The 22,846-nt window shown below is 58.9% G+C and overlaps 2 protein-coding genes across 2 annotated transcripts in view; one reads left to right on the top strand and one right to left on the bottom strand.

The window, feature by feature from the left end:
- The first annotated feature begins 173 nt into the window (after window positions 1–173).
- Window positions 174–11,355, top strand: NFKB2 (nuclear factor kappa B subunit 2). The gene is made up of 24 exons (XM_041415413.1): window positions 174–324; window positions 3,098–3,278; window positions 4,331–4,375; window positions 4,706–4,784; window positions 5,251–5,291; window positions 5,394–5,492; window positions 5,735–5,886; window positions 6,484–6,590; window positions 6,739–6,897; window positions 6,986–7,090; window positions 7,234–7,319; window positions 7,445–7,583; window positions 7,663–7,782; window positions 7,877–8,062; window positions 8,226–8,367; window positions 8,505–8,619; window positions 8,821–9,028; window positions 9,119–9,288; window positions 9,443–9,545; window positions 9,659–9,888; window positions 10,083–10,152; window positions 10,269–10,441; window positions 10,519–10,630; window positions 10,725–11,355. Exons 2-24 carry the CDS (start codon window positions 3,234–3,236, stop codon window positions 10,838–10,840), a joined length of 2,802 nt encoding a protein of 933 aa, XP_041271347.1. The 5' UTR covers window positions 174–324; window positions 3,098–3,233; the 3' UTR covers window positions 10,841–11,355.
- The window catches only part of PSD (pleckstrin and Sec7 domain containing), a 43,222-nt gene continuing 31,670 nt past the window's right edge, over window positions 11,295–22,846 (bottom strand). Inside the window, exons 11-17 of the mRNA XM_041415412.1 lie at window positions 17,497–17,540; window positions 16,107–16,285; window positions 15,275–15,345; window positions 14,544–14,701; window positions 14,078–14,222; window positions 13,321–13,464; window positions 11,295–13,064 (exon numbers count right to left, since the gene is read on the bottom strand). Coding sequence (XP_041271346.1) covers window positions 12,825–13,064; window positions 13,321–13,464; window positions 14,078–14,222; window positions 14,544–14,701; window positions 15,275–15,345; window positions 16,107–16,285; window positions 17,497–17,540 — 981 coding nt within the window. The 3' untranslated portion in view covers window positions 11,295–12,824. The remainder of the gene's footprint in view (window positions 13,065–13,320; window positions 13,465–14,077; window positions 14,223–14,543; window positions 14,702–15,274; window positions 15,346–16,106; window positions 16,286–17,496; window positions 17,541–22,846) is intronic.

Consider the following 22,846-nt stretch of genomic DNA (forward strand, 5'->3'; position numbering starts at 1 on the left):
CCGTGAGTGAGACAGACGGTCCTTCCCCGCTGGAATAGCAGCTGGCCTTGGGAATGGGGTGCAGGGTCCTGTCCCCACCCTCGGAGGACAGCCATGACCCCGGGGCTCCGTTCCCTGACCCGAGTGCCAGCCAGGTGGCGGACAGGCGATGTCGCCGGGATGCAGCAGCCTGGAGTTGCCCGTCCCGTCGGGGGTCCCTGGCCCGCCCTCCCGCTGTCTGTGCCGGGCGGAGCCGGGTCCGGGAAGCCCCGGGAGGCGGAGTCGGGTCGGGACTTTCCCGGTACCGCGGCCGGGCGCGGCGGCCGGGCTGCGGCTGGGAGGAAGGTAAGCGGCCGGGCCGGCTGGGGGTCCTGGGGGTGCCGGGGGGACGCGCCCCGCCCGAGCAGCGGCGGGCAGGGCTACCCGCGCCAGCGGGAGAACGGTTCCCAGGGAAAGGGAGTTGAGCGGTCCCGAGGTCTAAAATCCCTGTGCTTGGGCTGCCCGTCCCCGCGGGAGGGTCCTGGGCTCGCTCTCGCTCCAGCAGCCACGCCGGTCCCTGGTTGCCTCTGGCCGGCCGTGCGGCCAGCTGGGGTGGGGGTTGTTGGGAAGATCCAGGTTGGAGAGACAGTTGCTCTCTTGGAGGAGAGAGGAGACAGCACGTCCCAGCGCTGGCGGTTACACCCTTTTCCCTGCCGGTGGGGAAGTTCCCTATTTTCTGTGGTGCCAGTGGGTTCTGCCCCATCCTGCAGCTCTCCCTCTTGCGTCCTGAGCCCTGCCTGCGCTGGAGCAGGGCTGGCCTGCTGCCCGCTCCGAGGGGAATCAGATCCGTGCCCACAGGCTCGGCAAGCTGTAGCCCAAATGGAGCCGTGAGCACTAACACGGTAGTGGTACTGTGGACAGAGGGGAAACTGGAGAAAGACAGCAAACCCGCCGGGCTGAAGGGCATACAGCTGGATTAATAGTTCATAACAGCAGAGGAGCTGATTTACAGGCCCTTAGAGGAGAAAACCAGAAGATCAGTGGGTGGCTGGGGTTTCCCAAAACCAACTTGATAGCCACAATGAGAATAAAGGCATTTTATGCAGAGATACACAAATGGCTTCAGTGCTCAAAGGCAGGCTGTCAGGAGGGGAAGGCTTTGAAAGCTTTCAGGGGAAGGGGATTTCTCTCATCCATGCTTGCTGGGCAAGGACTTGGTTTCCAGGAAGGGTCTCAGAGCAAAGTCACTGTGAACACAATATGAGAGACTCAGCAGCCTCTTGCCAGTAGCTGTTGGGGCTCCAGGGATGGAGCAGAGCACAGGATTTGTGCAGAAAGCAAGGCCAACTATTTAGGGCTATTGTTTGCAGGTGTTAGCAGACCCAAGGGAAATCAAAATGCGAAGGGAAGAGTATGTTAGAGGAGCAGCCAGCTGAGTGGCTGGAACATGTCAGCTGTACACCAGCACAGTTCAAAGCAGGGCTGTACTCTTGCTGCCTCCTGCATTTCTGGAGCACCCTTTCCCATGGCTGCTAAACACTCCTGCCTCAGATAGGCTGACGTGTGTTTCCCTCCTGCCTGCAGGGCATCAGCTCTGCAAGTCAGCCGACTGTCATGGGAAGAAAGAAAATAGCACCTGCATTACTAGGTCACGTTCAAGGAGCTGCAGGCATGGAACACTGGCTTTAACTCACACTGCTTGCCAAAGGCTGGCCCTTAATTGAAGCACTCTGGCTGGCACAGGGAGGCTGTGCCATCTGGCAAGGGTACTCTGGCAGTGCTGCACTCCAGGGCAGGGAGCTGATGCTGCTCTGGGCAGTGCCTTGCAGCTGGATTGCTGCTCTTTCCCCCCATTCCCAGCAATGCCTAGAGAATCCTTCCTGAACCCTAGGAATGTGTGAAGATGGGGAGGAAGTAGCCAAGTAAATGGGGTCTGCAGTTCAAGCCCATGATTCAGGGCAGACGTGTTGGGAAGACAGAGCAGGGGATGCTACTGATGGAGGAAGGAGAGATGTGTTCCCTTCTGGCATGTGTGGGGGCGTATGCTGCACTCCTAGGGAAACCCCAAGTCCTGGAGGCCAGAAAGGCATGCTGCTTGGCACAGGAGGCAGCACTTCACCTGACAGCAGGTCTGAGGTTGCCTGAGGTTGCTTTTCCAGGAACAAGGAAGCAGGTGATGAGACCATCTCTGCTCAGCAAGCAAGGTGGGCTTCCTCCAGCACACACTGCACAAGGGTGCAGGGATATAGCTGCAACCTCCAGAGAGAGCCAGAGCTGTGTGGGATGGGGAGCCACAGGTACGACTCCAAAACATTCTTTAGTCATGCTGTTTGCTGCAACAAGTGGAAGTGTTCTGGGCAGCAGCAAGTGAGCTGTGAAAACCCCTCAAGAGGAGAAGGAGCTGATGCCACTGGAGAAGGGGAGTTGTGCTATTCAAGGGGCACAGTCTGTTCTTATCCAGCAGCTTCAGGCCTAGGCTCCCCCACCAGGATCAGAGGGTAGGGTGGCCAGCTGTTCCCAGCACACTGAGGAAGGTTGTTTGTCCCTTTGTTCACCTCTCTGGAAGATCTGTGCCCAGCAGATAGGGTGGCTGACTGGTGGTGGCAGGCTGAAGCTGTCCAGGTGGGATGATCAATGGAATCCCAACAGCAGGCAGTCTGTGCTGCTTCCCACAGACCAGCAGAGGGTTGTGTCCATGTTCCTAGGCCTTCGGAAGCCCCTGCAGGATGACAGGAGGAGGGTTCCCACTTCATTTTGCAGTGCTGGATCTCTACCTTCTCCTTGCACCCTGCCCTGCACTTGCAGGTCCCACAGACCCCACATCCCAGGCTACACAGCTGGCTGGAATGCATCTCCATGCTTGGCCATGGCAGGCCAACCGGGAAAAACCTCAGGCGTGAGGTCACAGGACAGTCCCTTTGGAAGACTTGAGTGGCTGAAAAATCTCCTTGAAAAGGCTCTGTTCAGCTTCTGAAGAATATGAGTCACGCACGGATTGAACAATCCCCTTCCTTCCCCTCTTCTCCCACACACTCAAAATCCCCTGAGTGAGACCTGCAGCAACCACTGATTCAGAAATTCATAGTGTGAGGGCATTGTGGAGTCAGATACGGGATTTTTTTTTCTTTTCATTGGTTAGTGAGAAGAAATGAGGAGCGTGCCTGTAGGCTCTTCCCTGGTCCTGCCCCTTTGCTAGAAGTCGCCGGTGGTTTTCTGTGGTGAGGCAGAGCGGACCCCAGCGGAACTCCTGTCTGTGGTACTGGCAGTCTCTGGCGATGCTGGGCCTGAACGGGTTGCTGAGACCAGCCTCTTCCTCCCCGGTGAGTAGGAGGGTGTGAGCCTTGTGGGCTCCTGCTGCTGGCAGTGCTTTGCTGGGGTCAGTGGGAAGCATCCAGTGCTGAGTGCTGGGGCAGTGGGAGATGCTCCCACAGGGAGCTCAGGGGCTGCTTCCATTTTGAAGTCAGTGGGAAGGAGGCAATGGGAACATGGATAGCGAATGCCTCTCTCTGGCCACCTCCGCGGGAAGGATGCAGGGGTTGCTGTGTAAGTTGAAACTGGGGAGAGGGAAAGCACTCCTTTGGGTGCCTAGCAAGGGGCTGCTGCCTCTGCAGTGTGCTGGAGAGATTCCCTTGTCCGGGGGGAGCCATGGGCTTGGGGACTGCACTTTGGGGCGACTCCTGTTTGAGTCCATAGGGGCTTGGAGATGACATCCCGGTGCGGGAGACACATCCCTGTGCAGGATGGGATGATGTGGGGTAGGGATCTTGGGGAACCCAGGGGTTTCTGCGGGGGTTTACGGCGCGGGCGGGTGCTTTCAGCCGTGCTGCACTGCAGGTCTGGCTGGGGAAGGGCTCATGGCAGCGCAGCGGGGACGGGCACCCGCAGCGGGACAGGCGGCCGGAGACGGTGTGGGGCAAATCCCTCCGTACTCCCGAGGGGAAAACACGGCACATCTGGCGCCCCGGAGTTGCCAGGCAGCGCCCGGGCGAGAACGGCCGGGGGAGGCGGGCGGGAGTGCTCCGGGATTTCCAGCCCGCCCGGGGCTCCGAGTCCAAAATTCCCAGGCGAGGACGGGACAGCCCGTCCTGTTGCCCCGAGCGGCCGCCGGCGGGCGCAGGAGCAGCCGGGCCGAGCAGAGCCCCGCTCCGAGCCGTGCCGGGCCGACCCTGGCGTTCCGTGGCCCCAGTCCCGTGCCCCGACCCTGGCGTTCCGCGGCCCCTGTGCCGGGCCGGGCCGGGCCGTGCCCCGGGCGGGGCGGGGCGGTGACGCGCGGTCCCGTCATTTCCCGGCTCGGCGGGGTTTCTAGGGACTTTCCGGAGCGGCGGTGCCTTCCTGCAGCCCCGCTCCCCGCTCAACCCCCCTCTCCCCGCAGGCCGGCGGCCGGCCCCGCGCCGACATGGACGAGCAGTTCCAACCCGTGAGTGCGGCACGGATCGGATCGGATCGGCCCGGGGGGTGTCGGTGCCTGGTCCCGGAGCTGGGCAGGGGGCAGTGCCCGACCGCACGGGTGGGGTGGGAGGTGGGGGTCCTTGCCTGCTTCCGGGGTGGGAGGTGGGAGGGTCTGTGTCAGCCTCCAGGGGTGGGCACCGAGGGGTCTGCACCTGCCCACCTCTCTTCCCGGGGAGGGACAGGGATCTGTGCCTGCCCCGCTGGGGTTCTGTGCCAGACTGCCATCACCAGTCCAGGGTAGTTGGGTGATTCCAGCCCAAACACACTCATCACACTCATCTTCCCTCCCATCACCTAGTGCCTGGATGGGATTGACTATGATGACTTCAGTTTTGGCTCCCACATGGTGGAGCAGAAGGAGCCCCTGATGGAGACAGGTAAGGGCCCCTCTGGCTGTACCCTTACAGGGGTCCCCAGCTGCAGTGGAGTTTCCCAGCGGGTTGACTCATGCCTTTTAGTTGCCAGAAGCACCACAGCCTTTGTCCTTACTGGCCCACTGTGGGCTGGCTGGAAATCCCTGTCTCATGACACCAGTATGGGGCTTGTTCCATCTGTCCCTACTACTCAGTCTGCCAGGGACTACCAGGTTGGGCTGTGACCTCCCGGGAGTCCCTGTTTCACAAGTGGCAGAGCATCCTCTGGCCCTCCTCTCCTCTTCTTGCTACTCTGACTGCTGTTCTCAGCTGGGCTGTGACAGTACAGGGTCTGGGGACTCTGAGAACCCCCATGGGACAGACAGGGGTCACATCACCTTCAGTGCTGATCCCTCCAGCATCCTTAGTGAGACCATGCACTTTAGTTATCCCATGTTTCTCATTGGTACCTCTCCTTTCTGTCCTCCAGTGGAAGGTCCCTACCTTGTCATTATTGAGCAGCCAAAGCAGGTAAGGATGTCACCCAGGTAAAGACAGGTGTAACTGTCACTTCCTGCTCTCATGGCATCAGGCTTTGGCCATCCTTGGCTGACCTGCTCTCTGCCTCCACAGCGGGGTTTCCGATTCCGGTACGGCTGCGAGGGCCCTTCCCATGGGGGGCTGCCGGGAGCGTCCAGTGAGAAGGGGCGCAAGACCTATCCTACTGTCAAGGTGAGCTGCCATGGGAAGGGGTTGGAGCAGTGTCCTCAGCCAGGTGCATGAGCATCAGGAGGGAGCCTTGAAGGGAGGTCAGGAAATTTTTAATAAGCTCATGTGTGTCTCCTGATGCTGGAGGGATGGGAGAGCTGCAGCAGGAAGGGTGGTGGCCATGGAGAGGAATAACAGGGATTTGTAGAGAATCCTTCAGGCTCCTGGCTTATGGTACCTGACCCCCATCTCCCTCTTCCCTACAGATCTGTAACTACACAGGGATGGCCCGGATCGAGGTAGACCTGGTGACGCACAGTGACCCTCCCCGTGTACATGCTCACAGCCTGGTGGGCAAGCAGTGCAACGAGGCCGGCAACTGTGTCACAATCGTGGGACCCAAGGACATGACTGCTCAGTATGTGCAAGGAGGACTCAGGGTGACCTCTTGCCTATGTGAGGTTGCTGTGGGTGCTGCCTGCAGCTTTTGAGATGGGGAGAAGATAGGGTTTAGTGCACCCTGAAGCTGGGTATGCTGGATGAGGTCAGGCGTGTGTCGTTCATTGTTGCAACTCTGTCCCCTGAGCATCTTGCCTGTCTCTGGGTTTTGACATACACAGCTTATTTTGAGTTTCTGTCCTTCAGGTTGCAGCTCCCCAGCTTTGCAGATGACTTCTGAAGTCAGCCTGAGTCACAGGGTTATTCTGCCACTGCTGCAGTTGCTCTTACATATCCTTCTCTGGCTCAGCTCAGTACCATTTGTATCTCACTGGCCTTCACTCCTCTTGTCTTTGACAGCCCCCTGGACTTGTCAGCTCTGGGAGCCCAGACTTTCTGGGGCTCCTTTCCCTCCTCTGCCGTTGCTCCTCTTCTGCTGCACACACACGATTTCCTGCTGCCTGAGTGGCACTGCTCTATGCTCAGGACCTTCCCGGGTGCAGGAGTATGTGCCCCTTTGGGCTTGCTGCTCCTGGCCTTGATGTTTCCAGATCCCAGCAGGCTCCCTCTTCTCCAGGTTCAGCAACCTGGGTGTGCTCCATGTCACCAAGAAGAATATGATGGAGATCATGAAGGAAAAGCTGAAGCAGCAGAAGATGCGCAACAGGAGCCGTCTGCTGACGGGTGAGGGCAGCCTGGGGACTCAGTGGGCCTCGGCACTGTGGGCTGACAGCTGGGGGCTGGGCTTAGCGTGGGGCTGGGCTGGGTAGGAGGAGGAGCTGGAGCACTGTCCCCTCATACAGCCTGACAGTTTGTCCCCCTGCCCTGGCAGAAGTGGAGCTGCGTGAGATCGAGCTGGAGGCCAAGGAGCTGAAGAAGGTGATGGACCTGAGCATTGTGCGGTTGCGCTTCACCGCCTACCTCCGTGACAGCAGTGGGAACTTCACGCTGGCTCTCCAGCCTGTCATCTCAGACCCCATCCATGACAGCAGTGAGTGTGGGGCCAGTCCAGGAAAGAGATGGGGCAGGAGGGGGTAAGGACTTCTGCACAGTCACTCCCAACACCTCTTGATCTGCAGAGTCCCCTGGAGCTTCCAACCTGAAGATCTCACGGATGGATAAGACAGCAGGCTCCGTGCGGGGAGGAGATGAAGTCTACTTGCTGTGTGATAAAGTTCAGAAAGGTAAAGCAATTCTCTCCAGGTGAAACCTTCTGGAGGGGCTGTAGCAGAAGAGATCAGGGGCCCCTGGGTGGTTCGGGGTCTTTGTCCTTGGAGCCTGTTTGGGGCAAGGACACAGGCGGTGCCAGTGCCACTTCTCTCCCCAGATGACATTGAGGTGCGTTTCTACGAGGATGATGAGAATGGCTGGCAGGCCTTTGGTGACTTTTCTCCTACAGATGTGCACAAGCAGGTACAGGGGATGTGGGGAGTGTCCTGTTGTGCTTCAAGGCAGATGACTGCCTTGTGGGGTGAGGCAGCCCTGTCCCCAGCTTCAGGGATGAGCAGAACCTCACGTCCATCATGTCCTGCCCACAGTATGCCATTGTCTTCCGCACACCCCCCTACCACAAGCCCAAGATCGACCGTCCTGTCACCGTCTTCCTGCAGCTGAAGCGGAAGCGGGGAGGGGATGTGAGTGACTCCAAGCAGTTCACCTACTACCCAGTGGTGGAAGGTGAGCACCACCCAGGCAGGCTGGCATGTCCCCTGCTGCTGGGGCTGCCTCTCACCCTGCTGCCCCTGTCTCCCCACAGATAAGGAAGAAGTGGAGAGGAAGCGCAAGAAAGTCCTGCCTCAGTTTCCTCAGCACTTTGGCGGTGGCTCGCACATGGGGGGGGCCGGTGGGGGGGCCGGGGGCTTTGGCTCTGGAGGAGGTGAGTGGTGATGCCTCTTCCTCCTCTGTCAGATGGCTGAGGTCTGGCCCTGGGGGCTTCCTTCTGCTCACCCATCCTCCACCTTGCCCCACAGGTGGGAACCTCAGCTTCCCGTACTCCTCTGGGCTGACCTACAACAGCATCTACTCTCCCGGCCCCCACCCAGTGGGGAGCTACCAGGGGGGTGTGCAGATGAAGGGCCCCGAGGCAGAGGGGCCTGGGAGCGACAGGCAGGCACCTGCAGAAGAAAGCACGTACTGCAAGGAGCTGCAGAAGCACGGTAGGAGGAGCTGAGCTTGAGGGAGGGCTTGGGCACATTGCACAGGAGAGGAGGCATGGAGTGGGGACCTTTTGGGGTTGTGTGCCGCTCTCCACACCTGGTGGATGCCAAAGGGTGGATGGGGCTGCTGCTCCTGGAGGTGACATCCTGCTTTGCCCCCCAGCCCAGCTGTGCCAGCTGTGGATGCTGGCGTTAGCCCGTCGCAATGCCCATGCCCTGCTCGACTACTCGGTCACCGCCGACCCCCGCATGCTGCTGGCAGTCCAGAGGCACCTGGCCGCGTCACAGGATGAGAACGGAGACACGTGAGCATGCGAGGGGTTTGAAGGGAGAGCAGGGTGGTCTTGTTGTCTGTCAGAGTCATTATGGGGGCTCTGAGGACAGCAGGGAGTACCTGGAGAATTATGGAGCTGAGCTAGGGGCCGTTCCACTCTCTCTACAGGCCTTTGCACCTCGCTATTATCCATGAACAGACAGCTGTGATCAAGCAGCTGATCGACGTCATTGTTAGCATCCCCAGCCAGCAGATCATCAACATCTCCAATAACCTGCAACAGGTACGTGTTTTTTAGAGCAGCCAGTTCTCCTCTATCTGGGAGTAGTTCCTCTCTCCTATTTTCCAACCCTGGGGGCTCCTGTAGCTGCTCCTGCTGAGGGGAGGCTGCAGATCTGAACAAGTTGCAGCTGCTGGAGAGAATGGTGGTGCAGGACTTGGCTCCTTTTGTGAGCGCTGTTGAGGAAGTGCTGCTGTCCTGCAGACACCACTGCATCTGGCAGTCATCACCAAGCAGCCCCAAGTGGTCCAGCTCCTGCTGCAAGCCCGTGCCGACCCAACCTTGCTGGACCGCTATGGCAATTCCCTGCTGCACCTGGCACTCCAGGCTGGCGATGAAGAGATGCTGAGGACGCTGCTGGCTCACCTGGGCTCAGCTGCCCCTTATCTGCTCCGCCTGCCCAATTTCCATGGTGAGTGTGGCTCAGGGGTGATGGGCAGTACCCCGGTGGTGCCATCATGGACTTGACCAGAAGGCTGCTGAGCCTATCCCCATCTTGCAGGCCTCCTGCCTGTGCATTTGGCTGTGAAGGCAAAGAGTTTGGCTTGCCTGGACCTGCTGGTCAGGACAGGGGCAGATGTGAATGCAGTGGAGAGGCAAAGTGGGAGGACCCCACTGCACCTGGCTGTGGAGATGGAGAACCTGAACATGGCCACCCACCTAGTGAAGAAGGTATGGAGCAGCTGGTGTAGTGGTGGCTGTGGGACAGGGATGGGGTGCAGCCTCCTACAGGCTCCTGGCAGAAGTGGAGGCTCCCCTGAGGCCTTGGGTTGTAGGAGGAGCAGTGCCCAGGCAGATCATCCTCATGGTCTCACACCTTTCTTAGCTGGGAGCAGACATCAACAGCCGGACTTTCGCCGGGAACACTCCCCTGCACTTGGCTGCTGGCCTGGGCTCCCCCACCCTCACCAAACTGCTTCTTAAAGCTGGTAAGGCACTGCCCTTCTTCCTTCCCTCCCCACAGCTCTCGCTGCCTGTGCTGGCTGGTGCCAGGCACAAGGTCAGACCCGTGGGCCTGGCTCATGCCACCCTTTCCCGACAGGGGCAGATGTTCTGTGTGAGAATGATGAGCCCATGAGCCTATCCTCGTCAGAGGCCAGTAGCGACACAGACACTGATCCTGAGGAGCAGGAGCTGGCCATGGATCTGGGGGAGCCAGCCCTGGCTGCTGAGCACAGCACCAGCTCCAGGCTCTCCACACAGGGGCACTGGCAGGCAGGGCACAGGCAGCGCCGCTGCCACACGTCCCTGGACCTGACTCGGAGCCAGAAGGTGTGTGGCGCAGTGGGGACAAACTCACTGGGAAAGTTTTTGTGCAGGCCGTGGCATGGATGGAGCAGAGTTCCAGGAGATGCTCCTGTGAGGATGCCTGTGCTCCTCTGTGTCCTGCAGAGATCCGAGGTGTGAGGAGGCAATGGGGGATGTGGGCAGTGCTTTGGAAGACTGACATCCATGTCTGTCTGCAGGTGCGGGAGATCCTGCTGCAGGCCTCCCAGCAGGGGCCCGAGGCACGACTGCCCACTGCCCCCCAGCCAGGTGAGCAGCCCCTCCCGCCCCCACCCCCCAACTCGGCAGCACCACACCTAGGCAGGGTAACACCCTCCCGGCAGCAAGGATGGGCAGCCTGTGATGGGGGCACCTCTTTGGCACAGGGAAGGTCCTGTCACTGGACAGTGAGGCACTGCAGGGGCTGGAGCAGCTGCTGAACCAGGACTGCAGTGGGTCAGACTGGATCGAGCTGGCCAAGCGCCTGGGGCTGTGCAGCCTTGTGGAGACATACAAGGACACGCCCTCGCCCAGCGTCAGCCTCCTGCGCAGTTACGAGGTCAGTGTCTGGTTGCGGTGCCTCTGTCCCCTCTGCCTCTCTGGCCATCAGCCCTACTCAGTGCCCTCTCTCTGCAGCTGGCAGGTGGCAGCCTGGGGGGACTGCTGGAGGCACTGGACTCCATGGGGCTCCACAACGCCGTGAGGATGCTCCACAAAACCGAGGCACTGGAGAAGCTGCAAAGCACAGGTACAGAGTGAGGGCTGGGGCTGGTGGGCAGGGAGTGTCTCTGCTGCCCCTCCCGTTGCCCCATCACTAAGAGCAGCCGGGGATTGCTTTGCAGAGCTGAAGGAAGACAGTGCCTACGGCAGTGAGTCCGTGGAGGAGGAGCAGGCGCCCACGCTAGCCCTGAAGCCGGGGGGCGAGCTGCCCCCCAGCCAGCAGCCACAGGTGCACTGAGGAGCCAGCCAGCAGCCCCTATGACCACACAGGGAGCTACACTGCCCTCTGCCTTACCCACACAAGTGCCTTCTGGACTAGGGGTCCAGCTCCTGGACTCAGGGGGATGGGATGCAGCTGGCTCCTGCCCGTCTCTGCTTTTATTTAATGGTTTCTCTTCCGAATAAAAGGACACAGGTTCCATTAGTCTTTGCCCTCCCTCTCTCCAGCCCCAGCAGTGAGCTGGGCACTAAACCCCCTGAACCCTGACTGGGTCTCAAGTCTGGCAGCAAGGAGACAGCTGCCAGCCCCTCCTCAGCATCCCTTGGTGCTGGGGCTGTCCTCAGCCATGGGGAAGAAACCACAGCACACCCAAGAAGTGAAGAGCGAGTTTTACTTCAGTAACTGAGAGAAGAAGCTGTACAAAGGTTTTTTTTTTCCCCACCACCTCCCAAGCCACCTGGGGCAAGGGTGGGTTTGTTTGTTTTTTTTTTTTGCAATAGACTCAAAAGAGCAGAATAAAAAGTTTTGACACATTCGCAAAGTCAGTGCTGAAACCAGCCAGGCGGCTGAGAACTGCGTGTGTCAGCCCCTGGTCACAGCCCTTCACTGTGCCTGGATCCCTTTTTGGACAATCCTGCAGCCATGCTCCGTCACTTACACCTTGCTCTAGACAAGCATCCTTCAGCCCACTCTGGAGTGGGGAGGGCTGCCCCAGCCTGCCCCTCATGCTGGCAAGGAGGGAGCCTGTTGCTGAGGAAGGGGCTGCACCAGTGCTGCTGCAGCATGAGGACTGCAGCACTACAGACCAGGCTTTGCTGGTAGCCTCTGAGGCCCCAGTCATGCATTGGAAAAGAGATGGGAAGAAAAGCTGGCTCCAGCCTGTACGGGACCCGTAGGGCAGGGGGACCCCCATATCAACCCTGGCTCCAGGGGTCACCACTCCATGGCAAGTACTTACACGCTGCTGCCCACCATGCCCTGGGTACGATGCTCATACCCAGGTTGCTGCAAACAGGGCCAGTCCAAGCTGCCAGCAGTGGGTGGTGGAAAATGGGGGTCATGAAGCACCGGTGCATCAGCCTCCCATGCAGCCACACGTGCAGCTATAGGTGCTGCCATCTCAAGGCTGCCTCCTTGGAACTGGCAGCCACAGGGCTGTCTCCCCAAAGGGTTGCTGGTGCTGAAGTGGAGCTGGGGAGCAGGCAGCAGCAGTACACACAGTAGCCCACGCTCAGCTTGCTGTAGGGCGGGGGCGTGGGGAGCTGGATCGCCCCCTGAGTCCTTTTAAAAACCTCTTTCCCTCAGAGTGCACTGCCTACAAGATATGGCTGGGTTTGTGTTTTTTTTTTTTTTAAACAGTTCCCATAAAGCATCAAAAGTAGCCCCAAAAAAAAAACCTTCCTGATGGTCAGCTTGATCTGGTACTAAAAAGTGCAAAACTGTATCACAAAAACGGTTCAAAAGTTGTAAGAAAGCGGGGAGGGTGCAGAGGTGACTGAGGTGGCAGGGAAGGGACCAGGGCAACCCTGGCCACCAGCCCTAGGAGAGGGGACAGTCTAGGGCTGGCCCCCGCCCATCTACCCCCATGGCACGATGGAGCTGGAGAAGCGGCCGCTGGCTTTGTTTTCCTGCATTTGTCTTTTTTTTTTTAAGCCATTGAAGAATTGAGCCCAGCGGGTAGGTTTCAGTTTCTCCCTCTCCCCACGGCAGCAAGACTAGGTCCTGCAGCCAAGTGCAGGACGAGGAGGGGCAGAACAGGTCTGATGGGGCCAGGCAGCTCCTGCAGGCAAGGACTGGGTGCCATCCTGCTCTGCCACTGTCTCCGGTGGAGGGGCCACGGCCCTGCACGGCTGGTGCTGGCGGCTGCAGAAGGGCTGTCACCCCCTCCAGCTCGTGCCGCAGACAGACGGACACATGCAGGGTCTCGGCAGGCACACGGCCTCCGCCCCCGTGCCGGGGGAACAGGAACAGAGCTGCAGTGCAGGCAGCTGAGACCCCACACTTACGACTTCTGGGGGTGGCCAGAGGGCTGGCGGCCGGTGCGCTCTGAGACGTTGCGCTTCACCTTGGTGCTCGTGCTGGAGGGCTCTGCGTTGAGTGAGGGGCTGGAGCGGGACTTTTTCAGGCCATCGTCCTCCCCACCCACTGTGTCAAAGAGGGTGGACTCAAATGCTGCCAGGTCCTCGGAGCCAGCCTTCAGCTTGGCCCGCAGCAGCATGGCATAGGTGCCATAGCGGGATTTCTGAGGAGCACAGTGCAGCAGAGAGAGAGAGGTTGGCAAGCTGGGTACTGTCCTATGGCCAGCATCCCTGCAGCGGGGGATGCTCATGGCCCCTCCAACCCAGCCAGCATCTCGGGGCAGAGGAATGCTCGTGGTCCTAGACCACGGCAGTGGCAGTGTAATTCAGCTGATGGGATGGATTAGTCCCATCACTGAGGAAGGCCAAACAGAAAGGGGCAGAGGACCTGAGGGCAGAGGGGGACATCTTCCAGCTTACCTCAAATTCCAGGTACTCTTCCTTCTGCTTTAGCTCCTCGTACTCCTTGCCTTTCACCTTCTTCTCAGGCAGTGAGGAACGATGCTCCAGCAGCTCCGCTGACATTGTCTTGAACTTGGTCTCATGGTTCTTCACCTGCTCCTCCTGGGGAAGGGTGGCACCATGTCAGTGCCCTGCTCCGTCCCCCTGTTAGTGTGAGATGGCCAGGGACAGAACAGGTTTTTCCCCTTCTAGGAGCAGCCAGGATCTCAGCTTCTGCTGCTGGGTTTGATTTTTTTTTTTTTTTTTTTAATGGCAGGCAAAATCACAGGCTCTTGGGGGAAATCTGCTCTCACCTCATAGGGGGGCTGACTGCAGTCTTCAAGCAGAATTTAATCCCTCTAAAACTAGGCTGGTGTTTTTTTTTAAATCCTTTCTGCTCTATGAATAACTGCCCTGGTATGCACGAGTGCCAGCTAATCCCTCTAGTCAGTTGCCTTTCAAGGTCCCTAGCAGGACCTTGCAAGCCGTGATGTGGGACCACTTTCTCCTCCATGGTCTGACCATCACCTTACTCCAGCCCCACTGCAAGGAACAAGCTCTCACTGTCTGCCCCCAGCCTCAGTACCCCTTTTCTCTGTCTCCCTCTTAGCCCTTCACCTCACTGGGGAGGCAGCTTGGGTGCTTGGCACCACACAGATCCCTCCAGAGGGAAATGTGCCACTGGCAGATCCAGGGGTTTGTCCCAGGCTCACCATTCCGCCGTGCTGTGGCCCACCTGAGACAGCCTGGTGCAGGAGCTGGGCAGCAGCGGGCGGCTGAACTTCTTCTGGGAGCCGATGGCTGCGGGGAAGGGGGGCGCAGAGAACATGGCTGCCACCACGTTGATGCGCGTGATCCACGAGTGCATCTGTTCGGGGTTCCTGAGAAAAAAGGCCAAAATACACATGGCCTATCTTTATCAAAGACAGGGATATGCTCCACAGACAAGGTCTGAGTCCCCCAGGCTTGGCCCTGGCCAGCCATGGCACCTGGGACTCTACCCACAGCCAACTTGAGCCCAGCAGGGTAGGAAAAAGAGGAGCTGGGCAAAGCTCAGCACTGATACCAGGTCTCTCTCCTTCCAGAAAGGGCCAGGACAGGCGAGAACAAGGTGGCCCTAAGCCCCATCCCACCCTCAACTCAAGTCAGGGGAGCTTCTGTGCCCCAGCATGGGGCCCAGCCAGGGATCCTGAAGGACTCACTGTGCTTGGAAAAGGAAGACCCTCCAGTCAGCTGTCCTGAGGTAGAAGACATTGGGTCGCTTGCTGTAGTCAGATGCCCGTGTGGCAAGCGAATGGTGGATGCTAATAGCATTCTTCAGTTCCTCTTCTGCCAGTGCCTTCCCTGGCTTATACTCCTCCTGCAAATCATGGGGTGTTTCAGAGCCAGCTCAGGGATGCACCCCACCATGAGTCAGCTTGAGGTTTCAGAAACTGCAGACTAGTGCTGGCTGTGGCAGGGCTTGGAGATCACCCTTCACCAGGCAGCTGTGGACTCTGCTTCCAGCTCATGCTACACCCCTGGAGAGAGGCTACACAACCCAGGCACATTGGCTTGGCAACAGCACAGGGGGCTGTTCCCCACTGCCCCCAGTTCTCTGTGTGTGTTCCTGCAGGGAACTGGATGTGCAGCCCAACCCTCCACTCAGAGAAAGACCCTGATGCCCTTCTCTTCCCAGCCAAGCCCCCCGCACGCAGCGCTCTCAGTTAGCAGCACCTTTCACTGCCCAAGCTGTACCCAAGCACCCTGGAAACAGGAATGCCACCAGGTCCCCAAGCAACAGCTCAGGCATAGAGGTTGCTGAGTCTGCTTAGGTGAGGCTTTGCAATGCTGTGTGCTGCAGGTCCTCTCTCACTGCTGTGGAGACTGCTGTCTCCCTGGACTGGGGACAATCCCTCTCCCTGGTGCGGATGTGGGTGGCCTTGCTGCCTACCTTCTGCAGGTAGAGAATCATTCCCTTCAGGATGGCGTGGAAGGGCTTCCAGCCGCGCTTCCCTCGGGGTGCTGCCGGGGAGGAGAGAGCAGCTCAGACATCAGCATCAGAACTGAGCGGGGGGGAAGAGCCACCCCCCACCCTCTTCCAGCCAGCCCTGCCACGACGCACGTCACCCCACCCCCGGGACGGGCAGCACGCCAGGACTGTCCCTGCGCACCTGAGCCCGTGCAGGCCCCGTGGCTGGCAGATGGTGCTGCTGGCAGGGGGGCCCTGCTGCCTCCCGGGGCCAGCGCTGTGCTCCCCGCCTCGCTGCTTGTGCTCGGCTGCACCACTGCCTCCGTGCTCGGGCATGGGGACAAGGCAGTGCTGCCTGCCAGGTAATGCTGGCTTTGAAGGGCGGCTGCATCTAATCACTTCTAGGCAGCATTAGATGGCCAGGGCTTAGGAGGGATTTTATGGGGAATACGGTGAACGTGCCTGGCAGTGCCCAACCAGCTGCAGCCCGCTGTGTACCTTGTCTATCACACCACAGGACACTTCCCTTCACCCACACAGTCCTGTGGCAGGTTGCAACCCCCAGAGACCCCACCCCACCACTCTGTCTGCCCCTTTCCCAGTGCTGTGGGCAGGGAGAGGCTTTCCAGCTCCCCAGCCTGAGGGCTGAATTATGCCTGGCACAGCCAGACAGACAGGGCACTGATGCTGGAGGCTGGCATAAAGCTACAGACGGACATCACATAGTGACTCCTGCCCTGCTTCCCATTCGGTTCTGGAGTTCACTGGTGCCCTCTTGCCCCAAGTGCCCCCCATGGGCTTCCCTGGCACCTACTTTTCTTGCAGTCGGGATCGGCATGGATCTTGCGGACTAACAGCCCGTGCTTGTAAGTGGCAATGCTGGCGTCCTGGGAAAAGTCCAGAAAGGGGTTACTGCAGCTGCTGATGCGCTTGATGGACTTTGGGTTGGGATCTGCCAGCTCCGAGAGGGACTTTCTCAGCTCCTCTTCATCTCTGCCAATCAGATTTGGGTGGGGAAAAAGTTTGTTACCTTTCTGGGGACAGGAAATACCAAGTTCCCCACTGGTCGGTGCCACTTTTAGGCCTGGCTTCTGAAAGGGAAGCCAGGAGCAGCAGGCCAGGATGAGCAGTCTTCCATCAGCACTGGTGAGCATCCCAAACCTAGCCATGCCCCTGTCTCTCACAGCTGAGGTGCTGCCTGGTCCCCTGAAAGACAAGGCACTGGGCTTTTGCTGCTGATTCAGGGTGGGACCCCTGCCTGCCCCAGGGAGTGGGAAGCCTTTTTTTGGGTAGGAGTGCAACAGATGCCAGCCAGGCTGATGAGCCAGAAGTGATGGAGGAGCAGTACCCCAAGGCTTGGCACTACCACAGCCCTCCAGCCCACGGCATACAGGCTCACAGGTCTCCAGCTGGTAGGGAGGAGGGTATAGAATGGACTGCCCCTAAAAGGAGAGACCCAGGCTCTGGTCCCCACATTTTAAGGGTGGCAGCCAGACTACAGGGCTCAGAGCCAGAGGCAAAGGGGTGCAGGGAGACTGTGGCAGGAAGGCCTCGGCAGTACCATCCAAGGGCAGGAACAGGTGTGTGCAGGATGTAGGCAGCCCGCTCCCACCGGGTCACGGCCCCCACTATGGGCAGGCTGCACCGGTGCCGCTCCCCCCGGCCGCAGGAAGATGTGGGAGCCCAGAGCTGCTGCCTCCCCACTCCCTCAGCCGCTTGCTGCTAATTAAACCCCTCAGCATCTGCCGGCGTCTCCATGGCAGCGGTCGAGTGCATCGCTCAGCGCTGGGTAGCACCAGGCTGATTAATCCCTGCAGCGCAGGCGCTGCCGCTCCTGCTGCTGGAGATGGCAGCTGTGGGCGAGGGTGCAGGCACCCTGTGGGGCCCCAGCACAGCCACAGCACCTCCAGAGCCTGTCTATTCCCACCCTGGACATCCAGCAAGGCACAAACCCAGGCCGAAGCTGCAAGAAGCCAACCTCAGGTGGCTTTCCTCCAGCACGCTGGAGAAGGGGCCCCATGGCAGTGCTGAGGGCAGCCAGGGGTACACTGCCTGCACCCCAGCCCATCCCAAGCTCCCTCTCCTTCCCTCATCCTCACAGGGGCAGCTGCCCAGCAGCATCCTGGCTTGTGCAGCCTCTGGGGCTAGGTGGATTCCCTGCCCACCCAGAGCCACGCAGCAGCATCCCCTGCAGGGGTACTCACATGGCCCACTGCAGCTTCTCGTTCTTGATGGAGCTGTACAGCGCCTGCAGAGAGAAGAGTGGGGGGTCAGCAGGACACCAGGCTGGGGGTCTGCTCTGGGGAACAGAGGAGGTACGCCAGACTGGCTCAGGGCCTCTAGAGGTTAAGGTAACCCCATGCCAGTTTGTTCCAGTCCAGATCTGTCCTGGCTAGGCTAGCCAGTTGACCTCAATTTAAGGTTACAGACACTCGTACTGGGGACCACAGGATTGGCAAACCCCTCCCCACCCCAAAGAATTGCTGGGGATAGCCCTGGCATTTTGCCCTCTCCTACCCTTTGTCTCTACCGGCCCGTGACAGTGCCACAGTGTTAGCAGCATAATGGTGAGGCATACCTAATATTTCCAAGTGCTTGGGAGAGCTGTTTCTCCCTATCCCAAGGTGTTTCAGGCTGGTAAAAATGACAGCCTTCAGGAGGCCTGAGCCCAAGGAGAGCAAGCTTTTAGGACATACTTCATTGCTGCATGCCTTCACCCTGCTCAGTGGAACCTCAGCTTGCTCCAGGGCCTCCAGAAGCTCCATGCCACAAGAGACCAGCTCATGGCAGCACCCAGCACTCCCCAGCAATGCATTGCTCCCACAGGAGCACACTTGGTGAGAGACTTCAGCACTGCTGGCCCTGCCCTGGCAGAGGCCCTAGCATGCTGTCCTTCATGAGGCCCTCAGAGGACCTTGTCCTCTTGGCTGGTCAAGGCAGGAGCTTGGAGTGGCTGTGGCCTGTCTCTACCCCCTCCCCAGCACCTCCAAACATTTCTCCCTCCTTGGAGACCCAAACAACACCCATCTGAGCAAGGCAGGGTCAGCTGCCTGTATTTCTGCACAGGAACAAGCTAAGCCTGCCTGCAGCAGGATACTCCAGGGCCCCACTTCCAAGTGTTTGTCCAGTTTAGCTGGGTGCAAGCCAGCAGTGCTCAGCACAGCTCTGCAGTCAGGGAGGCTCCAGAGAGGGTTTCAATACAGTGCTCACAGAGGGCTTCAGAGCAAGATCTGGAAGGCATCATCCTTGAAGGAAAATAATCGAGTCTTGCACAGGCTGTTCATGCAGCTGTCAACATCCATCACTGGGCCGAAGACTGCTGCTGAGAAATCTTGCTGGTGGCTGAGAAAGTACAGCTGGAGGAGTGCAGGGGCCCGGGAATGCTGGCCAGCAGACAGCCCCAGCGGTGTCTGGGGAAGGGACATCCATCACTCCCAAGAGGCACAGCAGCCAGGATGGAGTGGGAACCCAGCTCCTTCCACACTTTCCCGCTGGGGAAATGCTGGCATAGCACCAGCTTGTTTCTCAGAGGAGGAAAGGATTGTCTCAATCTAGCAGGCAGAAAGTAGGGTTCAGTTCTCTCCTGGGAAGACAGGAGACCTATAAAGAGGTAATGGCCTCAGAGCCTGAGAGAAGATTTGATCCCAGACCCATTCAGGCAGTCCCAGTGCCAGAGGGGCAGGATGCTAACTTGTGAGCAGGAGGTACCGACCAGTGGGCTGGCAGCAAGGCAGCCAGAGGAGCAAAGAGACTTAGAGAAGAATCTGGGAGGAAAAAAGCAATCCAAAGCCCTGCAGAACATAATCTGGGAGCAGAGCAGGGGGATAAGCAGGATCTCAGAGAAATGTAGATGACAAGGAGTCACTATGGGAAACAGAAGGGAAGGGATATTACTGTCAGGGATGCAGCTGAAAAATACCGAGAACCAACAGGCACAAAAGGAGACTAAAAAAAATGGCAGAGTAGTGGGCACTGTAAACAGCATAAAAGCACCTCAGAAAGAGTGGGTAGAATGGCACACGTGGCTTGGCTTCCATCTGGCTCATTGGTGATACACAGAAGTGTCAGCTCCCTGCCCCAAGGAAGGGAGATGTGAGCCAGCTAGGCACGGGTTTTGGAGGGCTGGAGAGGACCCCAGCCCTGTGCAGGGCTTGCAGAAGGATTGCTGCTAAATGATGAGTGAATAAGCCAACAGAAGAAGATGCTCAAGGAGCAATTTGGGATGGCACAGTGCTGGGTAACAGCCTAGAAGAATACTGCGTTACAAAAACCTGGGCCCTGGGACTCTGGCTGAATACTTCAAAGGCTGAACTGCCTTATGGCTTCAAAAGGCTCCAGCTGCCCTGCTACCAGCCCCAAGAGCATCTCACCAAGCCCATTACCAGCAGGGTCTGCAAGTACCACTCAGAGACAGGAAGCAGGGGCTGCTCAACACTTCTGTACAAGGAGACAGTGAGAGGCAAACAGGAAAACTGTGTGATTGAGAAGGCAACACGGAGCTTTACATCTATTCTTAAAACCTGCCAAAATTCTGCTTGGCTAAACACCAGCCCCAACCAAAATCAATCTCAGGTACAAAGCTGGTGGACTCAGCCCAAGTCCTAGCTGAGGAGATGCATTCCAGCCACAAAGCCCACCCTGCTGTTCTAGTCCCATAGCAGAGCCACTGCCTGTCAGTCCACACAATTCTGGTGCATAGATCGTTTCTATGCTGGGGAAGCGCAGGTGACGCAGGTTCCTGAAGCCCAACTCACAGCCACGTCAGCAGAGACCAGAGACACCGGATTCATCGCTCAGCACCTGCCTTTCTCTAGATTCTCTTTCCTCTGTGGGTTAATTTCCCCTGGGCCAAAAGCACAGCAACTCTTAGGCATCTTTGAGCTTGCAAGTACTACCCAAGAGAAAGCTGGGCACTGGCCACATGCCAGTGTGGATGATGACCCCAGGCATGGTTGGGGTTTTTTGCCATCGCTGGGTTATGAGCTCACCGTTGCAGCGTGCCAGGCCAATCAGCCAGCTCTGCCCTAGACATGCGCAACGCTGAAGAGACCTAGGAATGTACTGTCCCAGGGGGATTTCTAACTGAATCAACAACTTTCTTTGGTGCTTTCCCTCCCAAAAGCAGGCCGAGAGGCTGCCTGTGTGTCCTGCTCTACCAAATGTCTCAAGGACAGTTGAGGGGCTGCACTGGCAGAGGCAGGTGGCTCTGATGTTCTAGCCCAGCCATGCTGGGCACAGCCTACATAAGCAGCGTGGGGAGAAGACACCCGCCTTCAGCTCCTCAGCTCAGAACAGACCAGAGGCAAGATCCAGTGATCGTCTGTGGAGCTGAGCAACAAGCTGGCCTGAACACAGCTTTGGCATGGGACTGCACTGAGGGCTGTAGCCCAGCAGTCAAGTAACAGATGAAGGTTGAGGCAGGAATTTCAGCATCTGGACGAGGGCTTTAACCCTTTCTGGAGTGCTTCTTTTATGCATCATAACTCTTATGGATACATCCCCTTTCCAGTCTGCTTGTTCCTCTGCTAAACACAGTGCTCAGCTCTCCATGCAGCAAGGTGCATACCAAGGCTCCCCTTTCTCTTTGTCAGCCCTGTGACTAGCCATGGGTTCATGACATTCATGACAGACTTCACAGCCACCAAGCACCCTCCCTGCAGTCGTTCTACCTCTCTCTCTGACTGACAGCATTTAAATATGAAAGCTCAATTGCTGGCTGTCCCCAACTTTATCTTAGCAAAATATCTTTGCTACATCCAGCCACAAAGCTCTGTGAGGTCCCCCAGGCATGCAGACGTCCCAGCTGCACTGATCCAAACAGCAGGGTCAGATCAGGGCTGTATGTCAGAACTGTACCTATGTTGGGTCCCTAATTCACCTTGGCAGGTCCCCCACCCCCAGCCCACACCTCCTGCACCTCCACAGCATGCACAACCCATGCTCAAGAACAACTCATCACCTGGCACATACCAGCCCTACTGCATATACCCCACCATGTTCCTCCTTCCCTCCCTCCCCTCTGCTGCAGAAGGGTTCCTGTGTGCACACAGAGCAGACTGACTTAGGGACAGACTTTTTCTCCCATAGAAGGGGCTGTCACGGGGACAATGTCCTGTGCATCACCTTCCACCCTGCTGCAGTCATGGGTGGCAGCAGGTGACAACTACCCATCCCGGCCCCACACTTTTGACTCAGTAACATTGTAAGCTGCATCAGCCTATTTCAAAATATTTAAGCCACTCCTTGCCCAGGCAACTATCACCCCCAGGACAACAGACCCTTCCCAGAGCAGCCCCTCAGCGCGGGAAGCAGCGACCGAGCGTCTCCCAACTGCATGTTTCCATCCGAGTGCGTCACAACTTAATGCTGCCCCCAGACCGTACTGCGCTATGACAGCGCCGCGGCTCGCACGGCCCCGACGGCCCCACCGGGCTGGTTTTGGCCACGGGGGCAGCCCAAGTAGCTCTGGGGTAACCCTGACTGCTCTGCCCCAGCCTGCCTGCGAGGAGGGGGCTGGTGAACGTTCTTCTCCCGCTACTACACCCGAGGCAGGCGCCCGACCGAGGCACGACCCGCCCAGAGACAGCCGGTTCGCTTCTTCCCACCGAGGACCGATGCGCACCAGCCTTAAATCTCCAAAACGGATGACGGCTCCCAGCGAGCAAGCTCCTGGCAGTAAAAAGACCTTTTTTGTCCAGCCACTCCTTCCTCTCAAACTCTGCTCGGCTGGGAGCCGGGGCTGCGGCGCTACCCCTCCGCGTTGCCTTGCGGCTCTCCCTGACGCTCAGGTGGGTGCCAGGCTGCCCCGGCTGGGCTGGCCAGGGCACGGCGCAGAGCAACCCCTGGCAGCGAGCCCGCAGAGCCTGTCACTTATGCTAAGCCGTAGGGCAGGTCCCAGCGGTACGGCTCTGTCCTGGATTCCTCTCGCAGCGATGTTTTCGAGCAAGCACTGCTGCCAGACCACTGTAAGCGGCGCAATGTCACCCAGGTCTTGCCGCGCTCCGCCACTCCCGTGATCGGGGTGGGATGGCGGGGAGAAGAAATCCAGGCTTGGGGACAGGGACCCTCGGGCGGAGGGGGCATGGTGGAGACCCGGCTCCGCAGAAAGCAGGCAGGAGACAGAGATGGGGCTGCCTGCTCGCTACATCCTTACTAGGGCTGAGGCTTTTGCAGCGGGCAGGACGGCGACTGTCCGGGCATGTCCACCCGCCCATGTCCCCGCCGGGGCGCAGGGCGCTGAGCATCCCTCCGCGGCGCTCCCCGCTCCCCCGACCCGCCGCTTACCGGCTTCTTCTTACGGCGGCTCTGGATGCGGCTGACCACCAGGTCGGTGTAGAGCACCGGCTTGAGGGTGCGGGAGCGCTGGGGCCAGCCGTAGCAGAAGGTCTCCACGCCGCGGTAGTTGCGCCCGTAGCGCACCGAGCACATGGAGCGGGACCGCATGCGCCCCGCGCTGCTGTTGATGCTGTTGACGCCGATCATCCTGCCGGCGGCGCGGGGGGGCGGCGGGGCGCCCGGCGCGGAGCCCGGCGGCCCTGCCCTGCCCTGCCCTGC

This window comes from Onychostruthus taczanowskii, unplaced genomic scaffold, assembly GCF_017590055.1.
Source record: "Onychostruthus taczanowskii isolate IOZ18803 unplaced genomic scaffold, ASM1759005v1 scaffold5, whole genome shotgun sequence".
NCBI lineage: Eukaryota > Metazoa > Chordata > Aves > Passeriformes > Passeridae > Onychostruthus > Onychostruthus taczanowskii.